General features: G+C 64.1%; 1 protein-coding gene across 2 annotated transcripts in view; it reads left to right on the forward strand.

The window, feature by feature from the left end:
• Positions 1–22,867, forward strand: part of SHANK2 (SH3 and multiple ankyrin repeat domains 2) — a 306,758-nt gene that overhangs the window by 80,200 nt on the left and 203,691 nt on the right. The window contains exons 1-2 of one of the 2 annotated variants that reach the window (XM_036281111.1): positions 16,469–16,505; positions 20,657–20,969. In XM_036281111.1, the coding sequence (XP_036137004.1) occupies positions 16,469–16,505; positions 20,657–20,969 (350 nt within the window). Of the gene's footprint in view, positions 1–16,468; positions 16,506–20,656; positions 20,970–22,867 lie in introns of those variants that run through there. The other variant, XM_036281110.1, reaches the window with a different exon arrangement.

Consider the following 22,867-nt stretch of genomic DNA (forward strand, 5'->3'; position numbering starts at 1 on the left):
GCAGCCAGTCGATGTGTCTCTCTCATATCGATGTTTCTCTGTCTCTCTGTCTCTGTCTCTCTCTTCCTCTTCCCTCCCTCCCTCTATTTAAAAGTTAATCGACAATTATTCTTGGGTGAGGATTCCAACCAAAAAATGACTGAGCTCGTAGTGGGCAAGGCTGGGCCCTAAACCCAGTGGCTGGAGCCTGTGCGAGGGGGCAGACCTGACTCAGACCCCAGGTGTGCAGGGGCAAGAGTCTGAGGGCAACGGAGGCCGTGGGGCAGGGGCGCAGCCACCAGTCAAGGGACAGCAGAGCCCCTGACGCAGGACGGGTGCTCCCCCAGAGCCCCTGACGCAGGACGGGTGCTCCCCCAGAGCCCCTGACGCAGGTCGGGTGCTCCCCCAGAGCCCCTGACGCAGGACGGGTGCTCCCCCAGAGCCCCTGATGCAGGACGGGTGCTCCCCCAGAGCCCCTGACGCAGGACGGGTGCTCCCCCAGAGGGCGGGAGGCCAGACTGCGCTCTTCTCTCCAGACCGTGAGGGACAGATCCCTGCCCTGTGTGTGGGCATCTGTCCTGGCAGCCCCAGGACACCCATCAGAGATCACTGCCCACTTACTGTCGCCCCTCCATTGACTGCAAGTGGACGCCGGCGCCCTGGTGCTGCCCACACAGCACACTTTGGGGTGACGGCACCTTCGCTGTGCCTGCCAAGAGCACCATGTGGGAGCCCTTGGGCCCACAAAGAAACCGGGGTGCCACTGACTGCCCTCCAGGCCCCGCTTTGCATGCCTGCTCCCCCCCCCCACGTCCTGTGTGACAGTGGCCACAGGGTGACCTGGCTGGAGCCTCGGGGTCTCATCTGGAGGTGACGAGGGCTCTGGGCTGGGCTGGGCCCGGCACCCCTTCTGCACTCGGTCCCCCTCAGGAGGTGTGTCCTGAACACCAGGCCCGTGGGGGCCCCGGCAGCCCCTCCCCAGAACGCCTGGCTCCATTCCAGGGTCTGGCCTGTGGGTGTCGCTGTGGAAAGGAACTGATTTGTCTTATTACTCTCGGGGGGGGAGGGGCCGGGATTGCTGCCTGGTAGGCTCTGCGGGCCCGTACTTTTTATTAATCTCTCCCATTTTATTGTTAATCGTGTTTTTACGAGTCTGTCTCTCCGCCAGACTGGGGACCGGGGTCTCTGACCCTCACACCCCCTCGGTGTTATCGGGGAGAGCGGGACCTCACCGTGTGTCCGACTGGCCCCAAGGCCCTGTGTTCTTCATGGCCCTGCTGTTCCTCCTTAGGCATAAGAAAATTCGTGCTGAGAACCTCCAGTGGTCATGGTGAAGTCTGGCTGTGAATGACCAGTGAATTCCGAATTTTAGCAGCTCGTCCTTCCAGAAAAGTCCACGGTGGTGTCCCAGCAGTAGGGCAGTCTCCCGTGGTTTCTGAGGTCCAGCGCCTTCTCTCATGGCCCCACCATGTGTGGACGTTATTCCCAATTCCCTCAGAGTCCAAGGTGGCTGCTTCCGCTCCACCCATCACATCATCATGCCAGTCCGCAGGAGGAGACGAGGAGTGGAGGACGGGCCTGCCCCGCCCTGTGAAGACGCTTTCCATGAGCGGAAGCGTCGCTTTTATGTGCATCCGTGGGCTGAGGCCTGCTCCCACGGCTGCTTCTAGAAGGGAAATGCCGTGTTTTCTCTGGGCAGCTGGGTGACCAGCTGAAAGGCCCGGCTCTGCCACAGAGCAAGACGTAAACACAGAAAGTGGGGGAGAGGCAGGAGCTGGGGCCACACCAGGCCCCCGTTTTGCCTTTAGTGGAGAGAGACCTGTCCAGAGGAACCCCTCTCCTTTTCCTGTGGGGCTCTGTGGTTTCCGTCCAAGTTGTGGGTCCGAGTGACCCGGACAGTCTGGACTTCTCCTCGGGGGCTGACAGTCCCAGATGGCTGCTTTGGCCTTCCTCCCGGGGGCCCTGGAGAGCCACAGACCCGATTGTGGGTCCCCCTCGGGGTGCAGCTTCCCCATTCACGTTATCTCTATCCCTTCTACCAGCCTGGAACGTGACGGGACTTGGGGACCCCTACCCAGAGCCGAGTTGAGGGGCTGGCCTCTCGGGTCCTCCTTCTTCCCCTCACGGGTGCCCCGCCCCGGGTGGTCCTTCTGAGCGGCGCCGGGAGCCCTGGGTTCCTGCCCCCATGAGCTGAGCGGACAGCGACTGGCGGGGCCTCCAGCGGGCAGCTGAGGGCTCCTGGGACCCCGCTCGCGGGGTCAGCAGGCCAGGGGCCCCGCGGCGCCCGACCCCCCGCGCTGGGCTGCTCTCCCGGAGAGGTTCTCCGTCCTCATTTTCATTCCTGGTGGCCACGGTCAGGCTCCCTGGGGCCCTGGTTCCACCTTGAGGCGGAACCATCTGTGGCCTGTGTCCAGGCACAGGTCCCTCCCTGGCCTGTGGGTGCAGCGCCCCTGCTGACCGGTGGCTTCTAGTGAGTTCTGTGGTCCTGCGGAACTGCAGTCCGCACTCGGCTGTCGGAGACGCTGCCTGTGCGGGTCCCTCCGCGGCCCTCAAGACGCTCCGCCGCAGAAGGCTTCAGCCCCTGGAGTGTGGAACCCATTCCGTACAGTCTGCCCCGGTCCCCAGGGTCCTGTGGGCCTCACTGTGGGAAAGAGACACCGAGTCCACACGAAGCCCCTGTGACTGCCGGGCTGGGGGGTGCCCGGGCTGGGGGGTGCTGGGCTGGGGGGTGCCCGGGCTGGGGGGGCTGCTTCCCCGCAGCGCTGCTCAGAGAGGAGCCGCTGTCCTTCGAGTCCCAGACTCCGGGGAGCTCACAGGCGTCTTTCAGCCGCACTGTGACGCGTTCTCATCAAGTCGTGGCTGACGCCGCTCTTCAAGTCAGGAGACCGCTGTGCGGGGCTGGGCTCCAGCTTCTGCGCCAGGAAGTGGTGTTAGCGCTGCCTCGCTGGGAGGCTCCGCCCCCTCGTGTCGGGAGGTGAGCGGCGGTGGGCCTGGAGCTCCCCAACAGCTGGAAGCCGCCAAGTAGCCACCTGCACCCCACCCGGCTGGTTCCTGCAGCCCGTGCCCCCCACCCCACTGGTTCCCCCAGCCGCACCCCACCTGGCTGCTCCCCCAGCCGCACCCACCCGCAGCCCTGGATGGCCCCAGGCTCCACTGGGCACATGTGAATCCTGCCTCCAGCTTTGGCCCACACCTTCCCTGGTGGGCCCACCCTTGAGGCCATTACAAGGGTTCAGGGGTTCAGGGGGTGGGGATAACCCCTAGCAGAGTCCAGTAGGGTTATTGTGGGTGCATTTGCATTGCTGTGCAACTGAGGTATGAACCTGGACCCGGAGCCGAGCATGGGAAATGGGACCTTGGAGTGAGGCCAGGGGCCGGGGACACGGTTGCTAAGCGCATAGAAAGCTCGGGGCAGGGTGGGGGGGGGGTGCCTGGGTTCTGTCCCCTCTCCAGAGCACTTAGAATTAAGTTGAAATGCCTCAGTCGGGGTGGGGTGGGGGACCGTCCTCTCCTCTGTGGGTGGCCTGGAAGCCAAGCAGGTCCCCCTATTTGTAGCCCTAACCAGACTCTGGGGTGGGGGCCGTGCTCTGGTTGGCGGAGGTGTGGACGCGCCCGTCAGGGGCCTGGCTTGGCGGGTCACACAGCTGAGACCTGCAACAAGGGCCTGTGCCCCGTCTCCCCGGGGCCTTCCCAGGACCTGCACTGGGGCAGGGGCCCTCCTCCTGGTGGCCTGCCTCCTGCCTTTCTCACAGGAGCCTGTGCCCGGTCTCCCCGGGGCCTTCCCAGGACCCGCACTGGGGCAGGGCCCTCCTCCTGGTGGGCCGCCTCCTGCCTTTCTCACAGGAGCCTGTGCCCGGTCTCCCCGGGGCCTTCCCAGGACCTGCACTGGGGCAGGGCCCTCCTCCTGGTGGGCCGCCTCCTGCCTTTCTCACAGGAGCCTGTGCCCGGTCTCCCCGGGGCCTTCCCAGGACCTGCACTGGGGCAGGGCCCTCCTCCTGGTGGGCCGCCTCCTGCCTTTCTCACAGGAGCCTGTGCCCGGTCTCCCCGGGGCCTTCCCAGGACCCGCACTGGGGCAGGGCCCTCCTCCTGGTGGCCTGCCTCCTGCCTTTCTCACAGGAGCCTGTGCCCGGTCTCCCCGGGGCCTTCCCAGGACCTGCACTGGGGCAGGGCCCTCCTCCTGGTGGGCCGCCTCCTGCCTTTCTCACAGGAGCCTGTGCCCGGTCTCCCCGGGGCCTTCCCAGGACCTGCACTGGGGCAGGGGCCCTCCTCCTGGTGGGCCGCCTCCTGCCTTTCTCACAGGAGGGCCCAGCTGAGGTCACCCCCTCCTCAGAGCAGTGGTCTTGGTGAACACCGGACAGTGCAAAAGTAACACGTGTGTGGATCACATCCTGTGTGCCAGGGTGTGCCCCAAAGGCTCCGCATGCGGGCTCCGGCACCCCCTGGGTCAGGTCCCCCAGGGACGGCTCACTGTGCTAGTTTAAATCAGAACACAGATTCGTGGCCTGGGCTTGCCCCTCCCCCTGCTGTGTGGCCTGGGGTGGGTCACTGCACCTCTCTGTGCCGAAGCCCCCTCCTTCACGGCACGGGATGAAATACTCCACCTCGTCCTGCCAAGACAGGCTGGGACCTCGCCAGCTGCCGTTCACGGGGGCTGGTGTCCTTACGATTATTCCTAACTTGGGGGTGGACCAAGAGAACTCAGCTGCCCCCCAGGAAGCCCACAGAGGGCAGAGGGTTCGCTTTCGGCCCCCTGTCTTCCCACCGGAAGGTGCATCCCTACCCCGTCCTGCTTCTCCTTCCCAGCGGCAGGGAACTCGGTTCTGCCCGAGGGTCGCTGTGCACCCAGAGGGCACCTGGAGCCCCGCCCGCGGCCACCTTCTCCCAGGGGAGACGGACACCCGGGGCTTCCCCCGCGCTGGGGACTGCTGCCCCACTGTGGGTCTTGTGGGCGCAGCGCAGGAGGCTGGGAGCCGCGGGGACTGCCACCCAGCCCGCCTCTCGGGGTCTGTGTCCGGCTGTGCTGCCAGACTGCCGCTCCTCCCCCTGTGTGCCCCTCTCCCCGCCCCCTGTAATTACGGGGACTGTTGATTCATTCACCAGGGCCATTGTGTGAGTCTCGGTTTGATAGGTTCTCTCTCTGCGTCACCAAAACCCTACTGCTTCTGGGGGGCAGGTTCCCCCACAGTCGGCCTCAGATCTCTGGGAGCCGGCACTGCGGGAGATTCGGGGACATCCCCGTGTCCCCGGTGTACAGGACTGCTTCCTGCTCTGGGCGCCCACCCAGCCGCAGGGCCACGCCATCGGCTTCCGTGGACGGCTCCCCTCCGTGCGCTGGCCACGTGGAACTCCGCTGGCCTTGCTGAAGCTGCAGTGGTTTCGGGGCTGGCCCAGTCCGGTTCCAGGCAGCCCCGAGCAGGGTGACCCTCTTTAGCCCCACCCCCACCCCGGCTCTGCTTTTCTAAACGTCTCCTTGTTTGGAACACGTGTTACTTCTCGCTGCAGAGAGAATTGTTTCCATTTCAGACCGTCTGGCGGCCGTGCCCCCGGAAGGGGAGACGCATGCGTGTCGGGTGCAGCCCAAACAGCCCGGCGGTGGCTGGGAACCGCTTGAGTTTGACCCAAGGCTGTGCCCTGCTGACCCCATTAGGAAGTGGGGCATCTGCTGGCCTTTTTAAAGCAGAGTCGCAAAGGCTCGAGCTAGTACTGTGGGGGCACCTGCGCGGCGGTGGTGCTGGGAGGTTCTCTCCGTCCAGACGGGGATTCGGCCCCAGGGTGCGGAGCGTGCAGGGGAGCCCGGTGGCTCGGGGCTTCTCCCCACGTGCAGACAGTGATGGGTGATGGATGCATCGAGGCCCCTCCCCAGGAAGGCTGAGGGGAGGCAGGCTTGGAGCTGGGAGGGAGAGGACGGGGGTACAGCTCCTGTTCCTCAGGGGGCCGAGTCCCGACTTCAGAGTCACCTGCCCCCTCCCCCCACGTGGCCGCTCGTGTCCCGGGAGACATGTGCCCACATGGCCAGGCCTGGTGGCTTCTGAACATGTCCCACGAGGAGTGAAACACTGTCCTGGGTGCTTTCCCCTCCCTGCTCCCCGCCCCGTGCGGCCGGGTCCTTCCTGAATTGGGGGTTTTCCTGGTGCGGCCATCAGATCACAGTTATGCTGACAGCTCAGCCCTGGGAGGGATTCATCTGAAGGTTGAATCAGCTACCAAGGCTTAATGAGTTCCCAGGACGCGAGTGTGCGCCAGGACCTGCCATGGAGGTGGGGCGCCGAGGCGGCCGGCGGAGCTCATGCTGCAGCCTCGGGAGCTCCTTCCCGGGCGCCCTGGCTCCAAGCCAGGTCCCCGGGCTAACACCTCGCCCTGAGCGGCGGGGCATCGTGTGCCCCTGCCCTCCCTTCCAGCATGCCGGCAGGGCTGGAGATCTGTGGAGGCGGATTCTTGTGTTGAAACAGGCCTCCTCAGCGTCTGCATGCTTCCCACTTTGGCTGCAAGGGCGCCCATAGCGCTGGGCGGCACGGTGTGTCCCCGGCCCCTCGGCGCACGGCCAGTGGTCGGGCACACCCGGGCCTCCCGGCTCCCACCTCTCTTTGCTTTGACACACTCACTGTCTGTGCCGGGCACACCGGCTGCCTGCAGACATGGAGATTGGAGCTCGCTGCTCGATAGCGTGTGTGCAGGTGTGTGATTGGGGGGCCACTCCTTTGCTTAATATGTTTATGTGCTGATGGCTTTTGCCTCTAGTAATGGCTGAGCATCTTGTGTTGGATGAGCCCAGCCCTCCTACTGACACCGATAACAAACTCTGGACAAATTATATGAAAACAGCAGCCGTAACTGCTTAAAGGCATCTGGATGCAGACAGAACTGGAGGGCGCCAGGGGGGAATCACATTAATAAGGGGTTCCCCTGACAGAAAGTGAGCTCCACGGGCTTGAGGGTGTAGCAACTGGAGGTCAGGGCGGCCTGAGTGGTTGGAAATGGATGTGGGAGACCCTGGAAAGGGAGACCCCTGAAATCTGTACCCAAATTTCTTTCAAATCCTCGACTGACTTCTACACTGTCACGTGCAGGATGAGTCCGAGGGCCCCAGTGGAACCCGGCAGCATAAAGCTCAAAATCCGAGGGGAGAGCTCAGCAGCACCCTCAAAGGGGTGACAATGTCAAGTCAGTCCTGCTGTTACAAGAGCTTGGCAAACACTGTTTGTTTTTGGCAGTGATCCAGAAGGGCCCCAGAAGTTAGGACCTAATCCTGCCCCCCCCAAAGCCTAAAACCACATCTTCCCCAGACAGGCTGTTTTACTGGTAAGTTTATTGCCTGCTAGAAGAGCTCCACACTCTTCAGAGGAAGATAACAGAATGCAGAGTCTCTACAACACATCCAACACAATGGCTGATATAGAATAAAAAATTTCTAGACATGCAGAGAAGCAGAAAAATGGGACTTGTCGTCCCAGGAAACCACAATTCACAGAAGCCGACCCATGGAAAATCCAGATGTGGAGATGAGCAGACGAGGACCTATGATAACTAGAACTCATGCCCATAAGCTCAACTCTGTGCCGGGTCTTGTGTTAAAGATAGAAAAGTGTGTGAACGCCTCTCCTGCCCTTGCCTTCTGGAACATTGCAGTTGTGACAAAGGGGTGCTTGTGGTGGGGCGAGTTCTAGAAACAGACATGTCATGTAGTGAGGCAGACACGGTGAAGGACATGAGCACGTCCGGGGGCGGGGGGGAGAGCACTGTCCTTTACTCACTTATTGATGGGAGGTAGGAAATGACAGGTCTCGTGAGGGGCTGGGCTCAGCTCTGTCAATGAACAGGACAGACTGTATCCTTGCAAACGTGTTCCTGGGGAGTGGAAAGACCATATATGCAAACTCACAAATTGCGTGACGTCGATATTTGATAAATGTTATGAAGGGGAGATAATGGGATGCGCTGGAGAAGAAAGGGGTTGCCTAATGGAGGGATGGCCAAAGAACACCTCTTCCGTGAGGTGGCCTCCCCAGGGAGTGCTGAAGGGCGGGGGTAGCAAGCAGCCAGGTGGGGGGCACAGCAGAGGCCAAGGCCCCGAGGGGTGTTCAGGGAATTGAGGGGAACTGGCAGGGGCCCATGTGGGTGAGGGGCAGTGTGGAGGGGTGATGGCATGAGGTCCTCTGCAGGCCTGTGAGGGAGAGTGACACAGGATCCCTTGGACTGGGCAGCTCAAACACATTTCTTTCTCACAGTGCTGGAGACTGGAGCTCGGAGGGCCGGCCAGTTCGATTCCTAATGAGCGTCACCCTCCTGATTGCAGACAGACGCCTCCTCTCTGTGTCCTCACATGGCAGAGGGACAGAAACCAGCTCTCCGGGGTTCTGCTGCTATGGGCACTAATCCCATCAGCATGAGGCATCACCTCGTGACCTAATCACCCGCAAAGGCCCCACCTAATACCACTGTTGGGTTTAGGACTTCAGCCTATGAACCTGGTGGGGGACACAAGCATTCAGTCCACAGCATGTGGTCACTGTGGTTACCCTCTGACCGCCTGGGGCTACCTTTAAAAAATCACTCTTTGGGAAGCCGCTGTGTATGGAGAGCTCTTCAGTGTGTCCGTGGACCCGTGGGTGTTCTGTGGCTGCCGCGTGTGGAGAGCTCTTTGGTGTGTCGTGGACACATGGGTGTTCTGTGGCTGCAATGTGTGGAGAGCTCTTCGGTGTGTCGTGGACACGGGGGTGTTCCGTGGCTGCCGCGTGTGGAGAGCTCTCCAGTGTGTCGTGGACACGGGGGTGTTCCGTGGCTGCCACGTGTGGAGAGCTCTTCAGTGTGTCGTGGACATGGGGGTGTTCCGTGGCTGCCACGTGTGGGGAGCTCTTCAGTGTGTCGTGGACATGGGGGTGTTCCGTGGCTGCCGCGTGTGGAGAGCTCTTCGGTGTGTCGTGGACACGGGGGTGTTCCGTGGCTGCCATGTGTGGAGAGCTCTTCAGTGTGTTGTGGACACATGGATGTTCCGTGGCTGCCATGGCTCTCTGTATGTGGTTCTGACATCTACAGTCCAGTCCCAAGTGTCTAGGTGGCGTCCAGATGAAGACCCCACGAGGACAGAGCAGTTGGGGTGAGGGGAAGCAGAGGTCTCACCACAGTGACTCGGGGAACCTGCCAGGACAGAATGCCCGGGCCTTGGGCTCCCCCCGCGGTTCGCTCCCACTAGGTCCTCCAGGGCGAGGTTTCGCTCTGCCTGCAGCTCCCGGGCCTCATGGACGTGGGCAGTGTGCTCTGTGCTCTGCGTCCCTTCGGGTGGGGCAGTGACTGCCCCTTTCAAACGTGCAGACTCAGGGAGGCCAGGTGACGTGTCTGAGGCCCCACACAGTAAGGGGTGGACGCAGCAGGGTCCTGAACCCCTAAACCCCAGCTCTGCTTCTTGGGGCAAGCTGTGCTGAGAATCAGGGCCTCCTGGTGGCACTGGAGAAAGGGGCCCATTCCCCTGACACCCTAAGGACTGGGAGTCACAGGGGGCCCATTCCCCCGACACCTTAAGGACTGGGAGTCACAGGGGGCCCAATCCCCCAACACCCTAAGGACTGGGTCATGTCTTCCATGGACCCACGTGGGAGGTGGGCCAGGTAGGCAGGGCTGGCTGGCTCTATCCAGGGCTCACCCGAGGCCACTGGCACCCGGTCACCCCTCTCTGTGGTGGGAAACCAAGCAGAGTGCCTACCTCAGTCTGGAGGGTCCGTCCTCCACCTTGCTGGGCTCTGCCCGGGAACCTGGTGGGTCAGGAAGAGGCGTTGGGCTATGCAGGTATGTGGGGGCCCATGCCCCCCAGTTAGGTCTAAGAGTGCACCTCTGGGTCACACGGCTGCCCCCCAGGTTTCTGTAGATTCTGGGAGCCTCTCTGAGAGGGTCTCACAGACTGGGGGCAGGCGCAGGGGGTGGTCTGCTGAGTTACAGATGAGGACACCGAGTCCCACCCTGAGTCGGGGCCACCTGGCCCTCGCCCAGGCATGGGCAGGTCCTACAGGAGGGGCGGTCAGCCAGCATCCGGCCCTGCAGCTGGAGGAGCCTTGGTTCCCACCCGTGCTGCTGGCCACCTGTGTGTTCCTTGCAGATGAGGTTTGCACGGAGCCTCAGACATCCTGCCATCCCTGGGGGCGTCGGGGCCGGGTGAGTGACAGGGAAGCGGAGGTGGAGGACGGGGTGCCTGGTTCGTGCACCCTGCTCCCACAGCCACTCACGGGGTCACCAGCAGCTGCCAGGCTGCTCCCCGGGACTCGGGTGTGCCTGGGGCCCGGTGCCAGGGGCTGACAGTGCTGAGACTGTGGCCTGCCGACAGCAGTACAGGGAATGTGCCACTGAGCCAGGGCTAGTGCCCTGCGGCTGGCCTTGCAGGCCACTGGGCGTCTGTGGAGCGGTCAGGGCTGGGTGGGACCCTGAGCCTCCCCGTGGACGTCCAGGCAGCCCGTCTCTGGGCTCTCAGAAAGGCCGCCCCGTGTCCTTAGCTGTAGTGCTGCCACGGGGGCCACACCTCCTGGTCAGAAGTTTGCCGGGCACTCCACATCTCGGGAGGACCAGGCAAAGGCGGACGCTGCGTGGAGGGCGAGGGGGCACTCAGGGTCGGGGGCCCTCCCCCTATTTGTGAGCAGCCCCAGTTCTACCCCCCAGAGCCCCTCATCCCGACCCCACTCTGACCTTGGCCTTGGAGCTCCAAAAGCTCCATCGCTGCATCAGGAGCCTGGTGACCCGCCCCCGTGGGAGTGCCTGACCCCGCCGCCAGCCGTGTCCTGGGGCCCGACCCTCCACAGGCTGGCTGGACCCTCAGGGGCAAAGCTTCCGCGGAGCCCTCGCCGACGGGATGTCACGCACGCCGCAGACACCACAGCGTGGCTCACAGATAACCCCGCATTTCGCCGAGACGCCTTTTCATATCGTGGGTTATTTATACGAGCGTGATTCACTTACCAGTTATTGTGAGGTGGAGAAACGGTGCTACTAAGACTTGAACCGCCGTTTCCCAAAGCCAGGAGGAAGGCAGCAGGGTGCCTTGTGGGCAGGACGAGCACAGGTCCGGGCACACCCGCCTCCGGCCCCGGGCTTGACCCAGCTGGGCAGGCTCCCCTCTCTCACTCCTCCTCAGCATTTGCTTTTCGGTTCTGTAAGGCCGAGGGCAGGGTGTGGCTCGTGGGCCACTGAGACCCTCTGGAGTTCTGCTTCCTTCAGTTCCCTGGGGGCCTCCTGTCTGACTCAGGCTGGAGCCACCCCCATGAATTTGTGCTAAGACACAAATAGCCTCAGGCCTCCGTGCTAATCTAGCCATCTCCACCATCTCCTTCATCTCCACCATCTCCATCATCTCCACCATCTCCTTCATCTCCTTCATCTCCATCATCTCCATCATCTCCTTCATCTCCATCATCTCCATCATCTCCTTCATCTCCATCATCTCCTTCATCTACTTCATCTCCACCATCTCCTTCATCTCCATCATCTCCTTCACCTCCATCATCTCCTTCATCTCCATCATCTCCTTCATCTCCATCATCTCCACCATCTCCTTCACCTCCACCATCTCCTTCATCTCCATCATCTCCTTCACCTCCACCATCTCCTTCATCTCCATCATCTCCTTCATCTCCACCATCTCCATCATCTCCACCATCTCCTTCATCTCCATCATCTCCACCATCTCCATCATCTCCACCATCCCCTTCATCTCCATCATCTCCTTCATCTCCATCATCTCCATCATCATCTCCATCAGCCTGCTGGCCCTTCTTTTCTCCCACAGTAGGAGGCAGGGCCTGAGTTAATCCCTGGACCTCTTGAGAAGAGAAGAGAAACACCACATCTGGGATTCCAGGGTCTCTGAGACATTCCTGCCCCAGCCTCGTCAGCTCAATCATCCGAGGTCTTGGTGGCAGCATGGCCCATGTTGTCTTGTCGATGTAGGAAGGGAAGGTCCTAAAGGATCCGGGTGGCTCACGGTGTGCCGAGGGGCCAGAGAACCAGGTCTGGGAACTGTGTGGCCAGCTTGGTGGAGCTGGCACCTCCCTGCCAGAGACTTCCTGGAGGAGGCGGCATTGGAAAAGATCAGGTAAATGCATTCTCAGGGAGCTTGAGGACCTATCATAGACATAGGGTCAGGGTCGGCGGGAGATCACCTTGCCACCGCTTACAAACCTTATCAAGTTACGTGTATGTATTTAGAGGTTACTACCAGCTCTGAAGTCCAAATATTGTGATCAGACCTTTACAGCCCTCCCTGGAGGCGGCACCATTCAGTCCCCATTGGACAGATGAGGAAACAGAGGCCGGAGAGGTGTCGTGATGTCCTGGGGTCACAGAGCTGGGAAATGGCAGGGCTGGGACTCAACCCAGAAGGTCGGTGCCCCACACCTTTGTGCTGTAACCAGGTGACCTCACAACCAATTGGGAGTGAGCGGGGTGGGTCCCACCTTCCAGATGGCGAGACTGAGGACTGGGGTGTCCGACTAGCCCACAGCCATCGAGGGAGAAGTCACAGGGCCAGCCCCTGCCTCCGCCGCCGGGCCCCCACGCCCAGGTCCGCCCCCACGCCGGCGCAGGACCACGCCAAGGGGAGGTGGGCTTCCCGGCGACGCGTCCCGGCCGTGTTCCCGAGCCCCACGACCACCCGACTCTCACAGGCGTGTCTGTAACACCTGGTGCTTCCTCCCTGCCAGGACTGCAGAGCGTCTTGAAATGTTCTGATGTGCGAAGAGCCTTTTTTTGTACAAGAGAGGGAATTATTTTCAGCCTGTTGTCAGGCAGTGGTGAAAGACATGTGAATGAAGGAGCGGGTGCCGGCTTGGGGGGGCGGCTGCCGGGGCAGGGCCTCGGGGCCGGAGGCAGATGGCCTTCTCCGTGTTGTATTTTCGTCATTACGCCCTTAGCATTCATTATTTCTTACCCAGGGGCTGGCACCGGGGTTGGGGGTCACGGTGGTGGTGAAGGGCCAGTCTAGGAGGCTGACAGTGTGGAGTTGATTTGGGGGTGACCCTCTACTTCCTGACAAGCGTCTCATTTGGGGGCTCCCATCTCATCGCTCCTGCTGCTGTTCGGCCTTTTGAACAGGCCTCGACTCCAAAGACGCTCCCGTGTCCTTCGGGTGGGTGGGTGGGTGGGAGACGTAGGTGGGCGAGCAGGTGCCAAACTCCCCACGCACCATCCGGGCCCCGCTCCCGGCCACCTGCCTCCCTGCCCAGCTCGCACCCGTAGCGCCCTTCCCCCTGCCCCTCGTCGGGGTGGAATCCAAGCCCGTGGACCCTGGGGCAGGAGGAGCGTGGCCAGCACCACGTCTGGAGGTCACCCCGTGCTCCTCGAAGGGCCCTGGGCAGAACCAAGGATGTTGAGCTGCGGAAGGGAGGGCTCGGTCATGGCTGGACGTCTGGGCCCCGGACGTCTCCGCACCCGGGGCTGCGGGCCCGGCCCCTCCGCGGGGCCTGCCTCGGGCCAGGAGCGCGGGGAGGACTCCGCGGGAGTGCCGTGGCCGTCGGAGACCCCCCTGGGCGAACCACTCAGAGGAAGAGGTGTCTGGAGCTGAGGGAGGAACAGGCTGTGCACGTCGTCCTTCCTCTGTGTCTTAATTCCGCTGTGGGCCTCCTGCTCTGTCGTCCTGTCCCCTCCTCGTAGACGGCGTTGGTGTCAGCTGCTTCCCGGGGCTCTGCAGGAGGGTGGGGGCGGGAGGACCAAGAGCAGGCCCCCCTCCATCCACTTCTGCCGCCCCACTTTCCGCGGGCTCTCGGGTCAGCACTGGGTCTCTGTCCTTGGAGGGCGAAGAGCTCGGACTCGACTCTGGGCTTCTGCTGCCGTGGCGTTTCCTTCGGTGGGCTGGGGTGGGCTGGCGCGTTGCCCGTGTGAAGGGAGGGAGACAGGGACCTGAGGGCCCGGCGCCAGCCTTCGCCCGTGTCTGGTAGTGAGCTCCCCGCCTCTGGAGGTATTCGAGGACAGCGTGCCTGCCAGTGGCCAGCAAGCCTTCGAAGGGGCGGTGGGTGGGTTCCTGGCCCGTCCCCCATGCCAGGGCTCTGCAGGGCGGAGCCGGGGCGCACAGTGGGCCTGCGCCTGTCTGCTGGGCCGCGATTCCCATTTTCCTGGATCCCCAGGCTCCTGGCGGTGTGGTTGGAGCCCTTCTCTGCTCGTTAAGGGAATTGCCTGGAACCGGACCCCTTCGCGAGGGGTGTTTTCTGGGTTCCTCACACCCTACTCTGCCCACAGTCAGGTCTCGTTCCCTACCGGTGCTGTTCGAGTGGGGGGCCAGGGGTCTCTTCCGTCCTGTCCTCACTGGGTCCCCTGGGTGGACAGTGCCCAACAGATGCAGTGGGACGTGGATGGCGGGGCGGGTGGGGTGGGGGCCGGCCCGCCCCTCTGCCCGCCTGGTTCCTGGCCACGGGGCCCCCTCTCCGAAGGGCACCAGTTGCCGCCTGCTCCTCCCGGGACACCTGCCACTTGGGGGACTCTGGTTCTGGCCCCTCCCCTGGGCTCAGGAAAGGGGGTGGTTCCCACAGGGGCACCCAGTGCGGCTGCTGCTTCCCGTCCTCCACCCAGGTCCACGGCCGGACGCCTGCGACGGAGGGGTCCCATGGGTGTGGGGTCCCCGTGCCCTATACCCACACACTCCCTGCTCCCCACTTCCCTGTTCACAGCCAAGGCAGCGGCACCGGCGAGCACTGGCGAGGAGCAGGCTCTGTGATGTGGGGGGGCGTCCACCCCAGACAGAGGGAGGCAGGGGTGAGCGTCGCCTCCCACTCCCCTGAGGGTTCCCTGAGCTTCGGCGCCTTCTTGGGGCTCACGTGACAGGGCCCCCCCTGGAGTGGCGCTCCCTGGGTTCGCCGCCTCTGTGGCACATCTTCCAGCCAGGCAGGCGGCTGGGCCAGCGGCCAGCACAGCCCAAGGACCCAGCCGGGCTGGCGTGCTGAGCCCTTGTGTCTGCCCGGGCACAGCTCGGCCTCCCGGAGCTGGACGCCTGGTCCTTGCGGGTGACGCTCCCTGGGTGGGCGAGGGGTGCTCCCGGCAGCTACCCTGCCTCGTCCCAGGTGTTCAGGACCCTGACCTCTGCCACCGCAGTCCCCAAGGAGGTGCCAGACAAGCGTGGGGTCTTCGGTGATAAACTCACAGCGGCAGCATCCGTTTTCAGGGCACATCTTGGGTCTGGGGTGTGGTGGGCGAGGGAGTCACCCGGGCAGAGTGCCCGCAGGGGATGACGGTGTCATTCGGGGCGGCTGGGGGTTCACAGGACGGCGCTTACCCGCGCGGCTCGTACAGGGCGCGTCCTCGGGGGGCTTTCGCCCGGAGACACCGCCTGGCGCGACCTCCCGCCAGCCCGTGTCCCGGCCAGTCCCCCTCAAGCTGCTGTTCTTACTGCTGCAAATGTGTCAACCACAGGGACCCAACTCACATGTCCCTGTTGCTGTGTTTGCCTCATTTCCCTCCTCGCTCTCTCTTTCTGTCTTTTTTTTTATTATTTTAATTGGGAAGCAGTTCTCTTAGCAACGGAAAGACCGCACTTAATCACGGCCCCAGCTGCGGATGCGGCGGGCGCCAGGCTGGTCCCCCGTGCCCAGGCCAGTGTTCAGGGGCGACCCCTCCCCTGCCGGAGCCCGGGCGTCCGGCCTGTGTTAGGAGGCAGCTCTCCGGCCCCTCCTGTCGCTCCGGGACTCGTCCGGGACGGGCTGAGGATCTGTCTGAAGTGACTCGGGACGGGGACGCTCATTTGTCAGCCGCCTGGAATCAGGGCAAGCCCTCCCACTTAATTGTCTTGTCTCCTTTAACAAGGCGGGGGGCTCTGATTTCTCCAGGGGTGGTGCCACGGTGCGGAGGGGGGCAGCACAGAATGGGGACTCGCGTCTGATTCCGCTGAAAGGAATCTGGGTCACGAGTCGAAATGCCGAGAGCCGGCGAGGCGAGGGAGGGCCGCCCGGGGACGCGGGCCGGCCCGAGGCTCCGGGATCGGGGGTGCTTCAGCCTGGGACCTGCTCGCTGCCTTTGCCAGCCCCCGAGCCAGCCGCATTAGAGGAAACTTGGCTTTTTCTTCTGAATTTTTAGGAAAGCGCCGTGCGTTATATTTAGCCCCGGGCATGTTGGGGTGGCCGAGCGGCAGGCTTTCCTGAGATACTCGGGCTCGGGCTTGGCAGCGCCTCCCGAGTTTCCCGGGCGCTGGCCCGAGGATGCCAGGCGCCCGCCCCCCTCCCCGCACACAAAGGCAGAGTAGCGCTGCTCACATGACGGGCCCGGCGAGAGGCAGCAGGGCTTGAGCGAGGCCCCGTCTCCGCGCAGTTGGGTCCCCGCTGACAGACAGACATGGGGTGGGCTTTGTCACCAGCACGCCGGGTCTGGCATGCCCAGCGATGCTGCCAGGCGCGCCGTGCCCAGATGCCCGCCGCCGCTCCCCGGGTCCACGCCGCTCCAGCGCCCAGGGGCTGGCCAGCACCCCTCGCCTTCTCCCCGTCCAAGAAGGTTCTATAATGAGCGCCGGCCGGCCACCCCAGCCCGAGGGAAAATGAAGTCTTTGTTAAATGCCTTCACCAAGAAGGAAGGTAAGGAAGGGCCGTGGGGAGCGCAGTGCCTGGGGGTGAGCCGTTCGCACGGGTTCGGGGGGCGGGGGGTGCCTCCGGTTCTTCCTGAAATTGTGGGTGGTTCCCCTGGGTTGCAAGGGCCTCGCCCCCTGGTCCGGCACCCTGACCCACGAGGAGGTGCCGCCGGGTTTTATTTTTGTCCCCGAGCCTTCAGCCCCTTGCAGAACGGCCTTCAGCATGTGCGTCCACGCTGATTGTTGGAGGACAGGTCAGGGGCCACGTCCTAGGACGACGAGGAAGTTTGGGCTCTAGTGTGTCCGCTGCCTGGAGGCTGCCGAGCCCCGGCTAAGGGAGGTCAGGACCCGTGGCGGCTGCAGCGGGCAGCGGGCAGCGGGCAGCCTAGGAACGGCTCCCGGCTCCCCCGGGCTGTCCCCGGGCTGCTGGGGCGGGTGGCAAATGCCTCGCAGGGGACTCTAAAAGTGCACACACTGTTTGTCACACCTTGTGTCCTTTTTATGGTGGGGGGAAAATGTATAAATAAGCGCATGTAAGACGGCGAAGAAAACACCCTCCCACTTGGAGTTTGCAGATTGCCTGCGAGAAGGAAGCAGTTGGGAGGAATATTAATCACCACCAGACAGGAAAAGAGTTATTTTTAACCCCTTTCTCTCTCTCACAGACACAGACACACACACACGCACATGCACACCCTGGCAGGGCTCCGGGCCTTTGTCACACAGCTCTGGTTTGGTCCAGGTCCGTGAAGACGCTAGTCCGGAGGAATCGGGGACTCACCTCCAGCCCACGCCATCCGTGGCCGGGCTCACAGGGGGGACATTTCCACTCAAACTGCACAGGACACTGGTTTCCCGTGAGTCCTGGGGTCTGAGCGAGATGGTTTCCACTGGGAGGCTCCCCCCAACGGCACCTGTGTGATTGCGTCCTGGTGGCTGGCGGGGGCTCGGGCAGCGCCGATTTGGAACCGTCTCCGCTGCTCATGCCTTCGTGTTCCGGGGGCGGGCGCCCCGTGTGGGCTCTGGCCGCCCTCCCGGCCCCCCTCCGAGGCCCCCGCAGCCTGTTTCTCAGGAATTCACATAAAAAGCAGCCTCCGTCTGCCTTCACGTTCTCACGTTATTAACCCAGATTCACTTTCCGGGACTCCGGTTTTGGGATCCGCGTGGGCATTTCCGCTGGGGAGAGGGGGCTTCGGTTCGGACTGCGCCTGTGTTTTCGTAGCGGTTTCTTCCCTTCTGAGTTCTCTCAGCCGTGAGCAGGACTCCCCCAGATTCCCTCACTCCTGCGGAGGGGGTTTACACCTTGCCCGCTGCAGGGTCAGGAGACAGCCAGCCGGCATCGGCCGGGCGTCCCGGGAGCAGGCGTTTCCCGGGCGGGGGGGTTCCCTGCAGCTGGGGTCCCCTCCCCGCGCTTGGCCCGACTGGGCCTCTCCTGGGCTGGGGGACGGCGAAGAGGACTTGAGAAGCTGGGGTTCGGTGGCGCGTTCTCCCGGGTGTGCCTGTGCAGAGGTCGGCTCTCTCTGCGACGGTCTGCAGCCGGCCTCTCGGAGCGACAGACGCCCCCAGCCCTGTGCCAGGCCGGTCTCGGGTCACCCCAAAGCACCCACCGGGCGCATTTTCCAACCCAGATGACGAACACTCAGTCGTCCGGAGTCCTTCCGGCCTCTGTCTGCTCCGAGGGAGTGACACCCCCGTGTGGGTCTCCCTTGTGACCAGCACACGCCAACTCGGGGACTTTTCCCCAAAGTGACGTTTCCCTGGGAGGTGGGGAAAGGCCGCGGCTGACGCCCCAGGGGCCGGCGGGCTTTCCCGGTCCCCGTCCCTGCCGGCCAGGCGGGCCTCTGAGATCTGAGCTCTGAGGAGTGGAGAGAGGGCACCGGCCCAGCCGGGAGCCCTGGGCACCACCGGAGCACACGTTCCTGGGCAGAGAGGATTCCCAGGGGCGGTGGTGGGACGAGGGCGCGGCTGCCTATTTAGGAACAATGTGACCTCCACGTTCACGTCCCATCTTAACGGTGCGGAGCCAGACTGGGACTCAGTGTCTGCTGGAAGCCTCCTGCCGTTCCTGGGGGTGGGGGGCTCCATCTCCGCCTCCTGCCTCCCAGGCAGGGGGCGACGGCTGCACTGGGTCACAGCTGTCCCTGGGCTTGGCCACCTCTGTCCCCCGAGCTCGGCCACCTCTGTCCCCTGAGCTCGGCCAGCACCACCTCCATCCCCCGAGCTCGGCCACCTCTGTCCCCCTGAGCTCGGCCAGCACCACCTCCGTCCCCCGAGCTCGGCCACCTCTGTCCCCCGAGCTTGGCCAGCACCACCTCCGTCCCCCGAGCTTGGCCAGCACCACCTCCGTCCCCCGAGCTAGGCCACCTCTGTCCCCCCTGAGCTCGGCCAGCACCACCTCCGTCCCCCGAGCTCGGCCACCTCTGTCCCCCGAGCTTGGCCAGCACCACCTCCGTCCCCCGAGCTAGGCCACCTCTGTCCCCCCTGAGCTCGGCCAGCACCACCTCCGTCCCCCGAGCTCGGCCACCTCTGTCCCCCGAGCTTGGCCAGCACCACCTCCGTCCCCTGAGCTTGGCCAGCACCACCTCCGTCCCCCGAGCTAGGCCACCTCTGTCCCCCCTGAGCTCGGCCAGCACCACCTCCGTCCCCCGAGCTCGGCCACCTCTGTCCCCCGAGCTTGGCCAGCACCACCTCCGTCCCCCGAGCTTGGCCAGCACCACCTCCGTCCCCCAAGCTTGGCCAGCACCACCTCCGTCCCCCAAGCTTGGCCAGCACCACCTCCGTCCCCCTGAGCTCGGCCAGCACCACCTCCGTCCCCCCTGAGCTCGGCCAGCACCACCTCCGTCCCCCCTGAGCTCGGCCAGCACCACCTCCGTCCCCCGAGCTTGGCCAGCACCACCTCTGTCCCCCTGAGCTCGGCCAGCACCACCTCCGTCCCCCGAGCTCGGCCACCTCTGTCCCCCGAGCTTGGCCTCCTTGTGGGCAGGCAGGCTCTGGGAGGGCGCTGCTCCCCTCGGGGTCCATGCAATGCCCTCTGCAGCCTCTGACGTGGCAGCCGGGCTGGTTGTCCAGGACCCTGCCGTCCAGGACTCTGTCCTGAACCCTGCGCACCGCCTGTGGAGAGCCCTGGCCCCGCCTGCAGGGCTTTGGCTGGGGGAGCTGCCTGGGCGTCGGGCGCACAGGGATCCTGCGTCCTTGGCCCTGGGGTCACTGGCATCTCACTTCCCCTCAGCCTGTTCCTTAGACGCTTCCTTTTGGAAAAGGCATTTCCTGGTTCCGTCCTGCCCGGCCGGCCCTCACCGTCCCGGGCAGCGGGCCATTCTGAGTCCCTGGGCCGTGGGGGCCGCACCTCTAGCCCAGAACTGAGCAGGAGGGAGACGAGGGTGCCCACCTCCTGTCTCACGCGGCTGAGTCCCCGTTTGACGGTGAGAACGGAGCGCGCTCAGGGTGAAGCTGACTGACTCCACCCAGCGGGTTTGACGGCCGCGTCAGTGACCTGGGGCCACGGTCACAGTCCCGCAGACGGGGGCTTAACCACAGACACGTCCTGTCCCGTCCTGGAGGCTGGAGCCCGAGGTCCAGGGGTCGCAGGGCTGGCTCCTCCCAGACCTCTCTCCTGGGCGCTTGGACGGCCGACTTCTCCCTGAGTCCCCCCAGGGTGCTCCTGTGCGTGTCTGTGTCCTGATCTCTTCAGACCCCAGTCCCATTGGATGAGGCCACCCCAGGGGCCTCATCGTACCTGAACCCCCTCTATAGCAACCTGTCTCCACGTGCAGTCACGTTCCGAGCTCTCGGGGACCAGGGCTCAACACACTTCAGCCCACACCCAGGGCCCAGTGCAGGTCTTGGCCGGGGGGGCTCGGTGTCCTGACCGCCTGGGGAGATGGGTGGCCGTCCTCCCGTGTGTCTCTGGACTGCAGCAACAGGGCGCTGGCCCGATGGAAGTCGGACCGAGTCCGTCCCTTCCATGGCAAGCGTAGGCTTGGCCCTCTGTGGAGTGCGCACGTGCTCGGTCCCCGCCTGCCTGTGCTTCCGTGTCGGGTGAGTTCTGCCCGCGGGGAGGCCTCGGCGTAGCACGCACGGCGCCCTTGCTCGCCCGTGTGCCCGCCGACGCCCACGATGCCAGCGCGTTCACCCGCCTCTCCGCTCTCTCCACCCCAGTGCCCTTCCGAGAGGCCCCGGCGTACTCCAACCGCAGGCGGCGGCCCCCCAACACGCTGGCCGCCCCCCGGGTCCTGCTGCGCTCCAACAGCGACAACAACCTCAACTCCAGCGCGCCCGACTGGGCCGTGTGCGCCGCCTCCCACCGCAGCCTGTCCCCGCAGCTGCTGCAGCAGGTGCCCGGCACGGCCGACGGCGCCCTGAGGACCATCGGCAGCTACATCCCCGGGCCCCGCAGCCGGTCCCCGTCGCTCAACAGGCTCGGAGGTGCCGGCGATGACGGCAGGAGGCCCCAGCAGCCCTGGCACGTGGGGTAAGGAGCGGCCGGGGGGCAGGGACGGGTGTGGAGTTGGGGGGCTCCTGTGCGGCCCGGCCAGAGGAAGGCCCTCGGGTACCACACGGCTGGTTCTAGAACTCGGGGCCCGTGGTTGAGCATGATGCCCGTTTCATTTTCTCCGGGTGGTGAGACACGGTAAGACCTGAATTCTTCCCCCTGCCGCCGCTCAGACTGTCCCCAGGGTCATTTCCTGAGCGTGAGCCGGCGATGGCCACTCCGGAGGCTGGTGTTCGGAGCTTCTGGGGGGCCGAGGACCTCGTTGGCCTTCCTTCGGCATCGGCCACGGGTCCCTGAAAGTGCTGGGCACACGGAGGCAGCTCAGGGCCCTCCAGGTGCCCGTCAGCCCACCCATGCGTGTCCCCGTGGGGGACGCACCTCGGCCGGGACAAATGCTCAGCTGGGCAGGTGGCCAGACAGGCCGAGCGGGCCGGTGGGCGGGAGAGCGCAGAGCCCAGCAGTGCCCAGGGGCTGCAGCCCTTCCTGTCCCTTCTCTCTGTGAGGACACAGGCCAGTGTAGGTCCAACTGAGCATCTCATTAGATTCCACACAGGACGAAGGGGACACACTCCTGAAATTGGTCCGCTGGGTGCCTGGCTCCCGCCACTCTGCCCGTCCCCGCCTCCCGGGGGCTGCCTTGGCACCCAGAACTCCAACTCCCAGGCAGGTCTGCACCTTGTCACCCATCCTCCGGGTGTCCCAGGCCAGGACGGGCTCCCGGGGGCGGGGCCTGTGCATCCACCCAGCAACCGCCCGTCACTGTTAACGGGGTGCACCTACACGGGCAGCCTGTCCCGGGCACTCTCGGTCTCCGGGCCTTGTCCTGCACTGTGCCTGTGAGGGTACCACACCTTCCTACTCCCGGCCACAGGCCTGAGGCTGGGGTCACACGGCCAGCATGTAGCCAGCACAGGACTGACCAGGTGCCTGAGTGTGCGACAGGGTTCGTGAGGGTGTCCCCCCGGAACTCTGCCTTCCCCTACGGTGCCCGGGACGGCCGGTGGACGTGCGCCTCCCAGTGGCCTGGGGCTGTGGCCTGGCACTCAGTGTCGCCACGCGACCCCCCCACCGCCCTTGACCCCTTGATGTCTCCTCCCGGGCGCTGGGTTCCCCACCCCGCCCCAGCTGACATGGGGCGTGGGGAGGGGCTCGGGCAGGGGCTGGGCGGAGGGCTCGGTACTTCGTGTGGTTGGAGAGGGGCGGCAGAGGGTGTGGAGAGGCCCTGCCGGGGGGAGCCTGTCCCCTGCCCTCCTCGGGCCGCGGGCGGACCTCTGGATGCCGGCCCACCCCCAGCCCACAGCGGTGCTCCAGCCTCACTTCCCACCGAGCCCCATTCTCTGAACGGGAAGATGCAGCCGCTGGCTCTGGTCTAGATTCTCGCTCTGAGTCACCCCGAGGGAGACGTCCCAGGTGCTAAGAACAGTTTAAAGCTAAATTAAAGGATTCCCTCGAGGCAGAAAACTCCACTTCACACCATTCGCTAGAATTACGACTACAATTTTAGGAGTGCGTCCCCTTCCTCCTGTGTGAAATCTAATGAGATGCCAAGGCAGTGTGGCCGGGGCCTGCGGAAGCTGCCAGAACATAGTGCTCGTGAGGGGGGAGGGCCGCTGGGCACAGGGCGGGGCCTGGCTGACCGTCCCTGCCTGCCTGGGCGATGTGCATGCGGGTGTGTGCACGCAGAATCTGTGTGCTTGTGAGTGCTGTGTGCACGGCTGCACAGTGTGTGCGTGTTCATGCACAGTGTGTGCGTGTGTTCATGCAATGTGTGCATGTGTTCATGCAGTGTGTGCATGTGTTCATGCACAGTGTGTGTGTGTCCATGTATTTATGCACAGTGTGTGTGTTCATGCACAGCGCGTGTGTATTCATGCACA

This window comes from Molossus molossus, unplaced genomic scaffold (genome assembly GCF_014108415.1).
Source record: "Molossus molossus isolate mMolMol1 unplaced genomic scaffold, mMolMol1.p scaffold_m16_p_31, whole genome shotgun sequence".
Classification (NCBI taxonomy): Eukaryota; Metazoa; Chordata; class Mammalia; order Chiroptera; family Molossidae; genus Molossus; species Molossus molossus.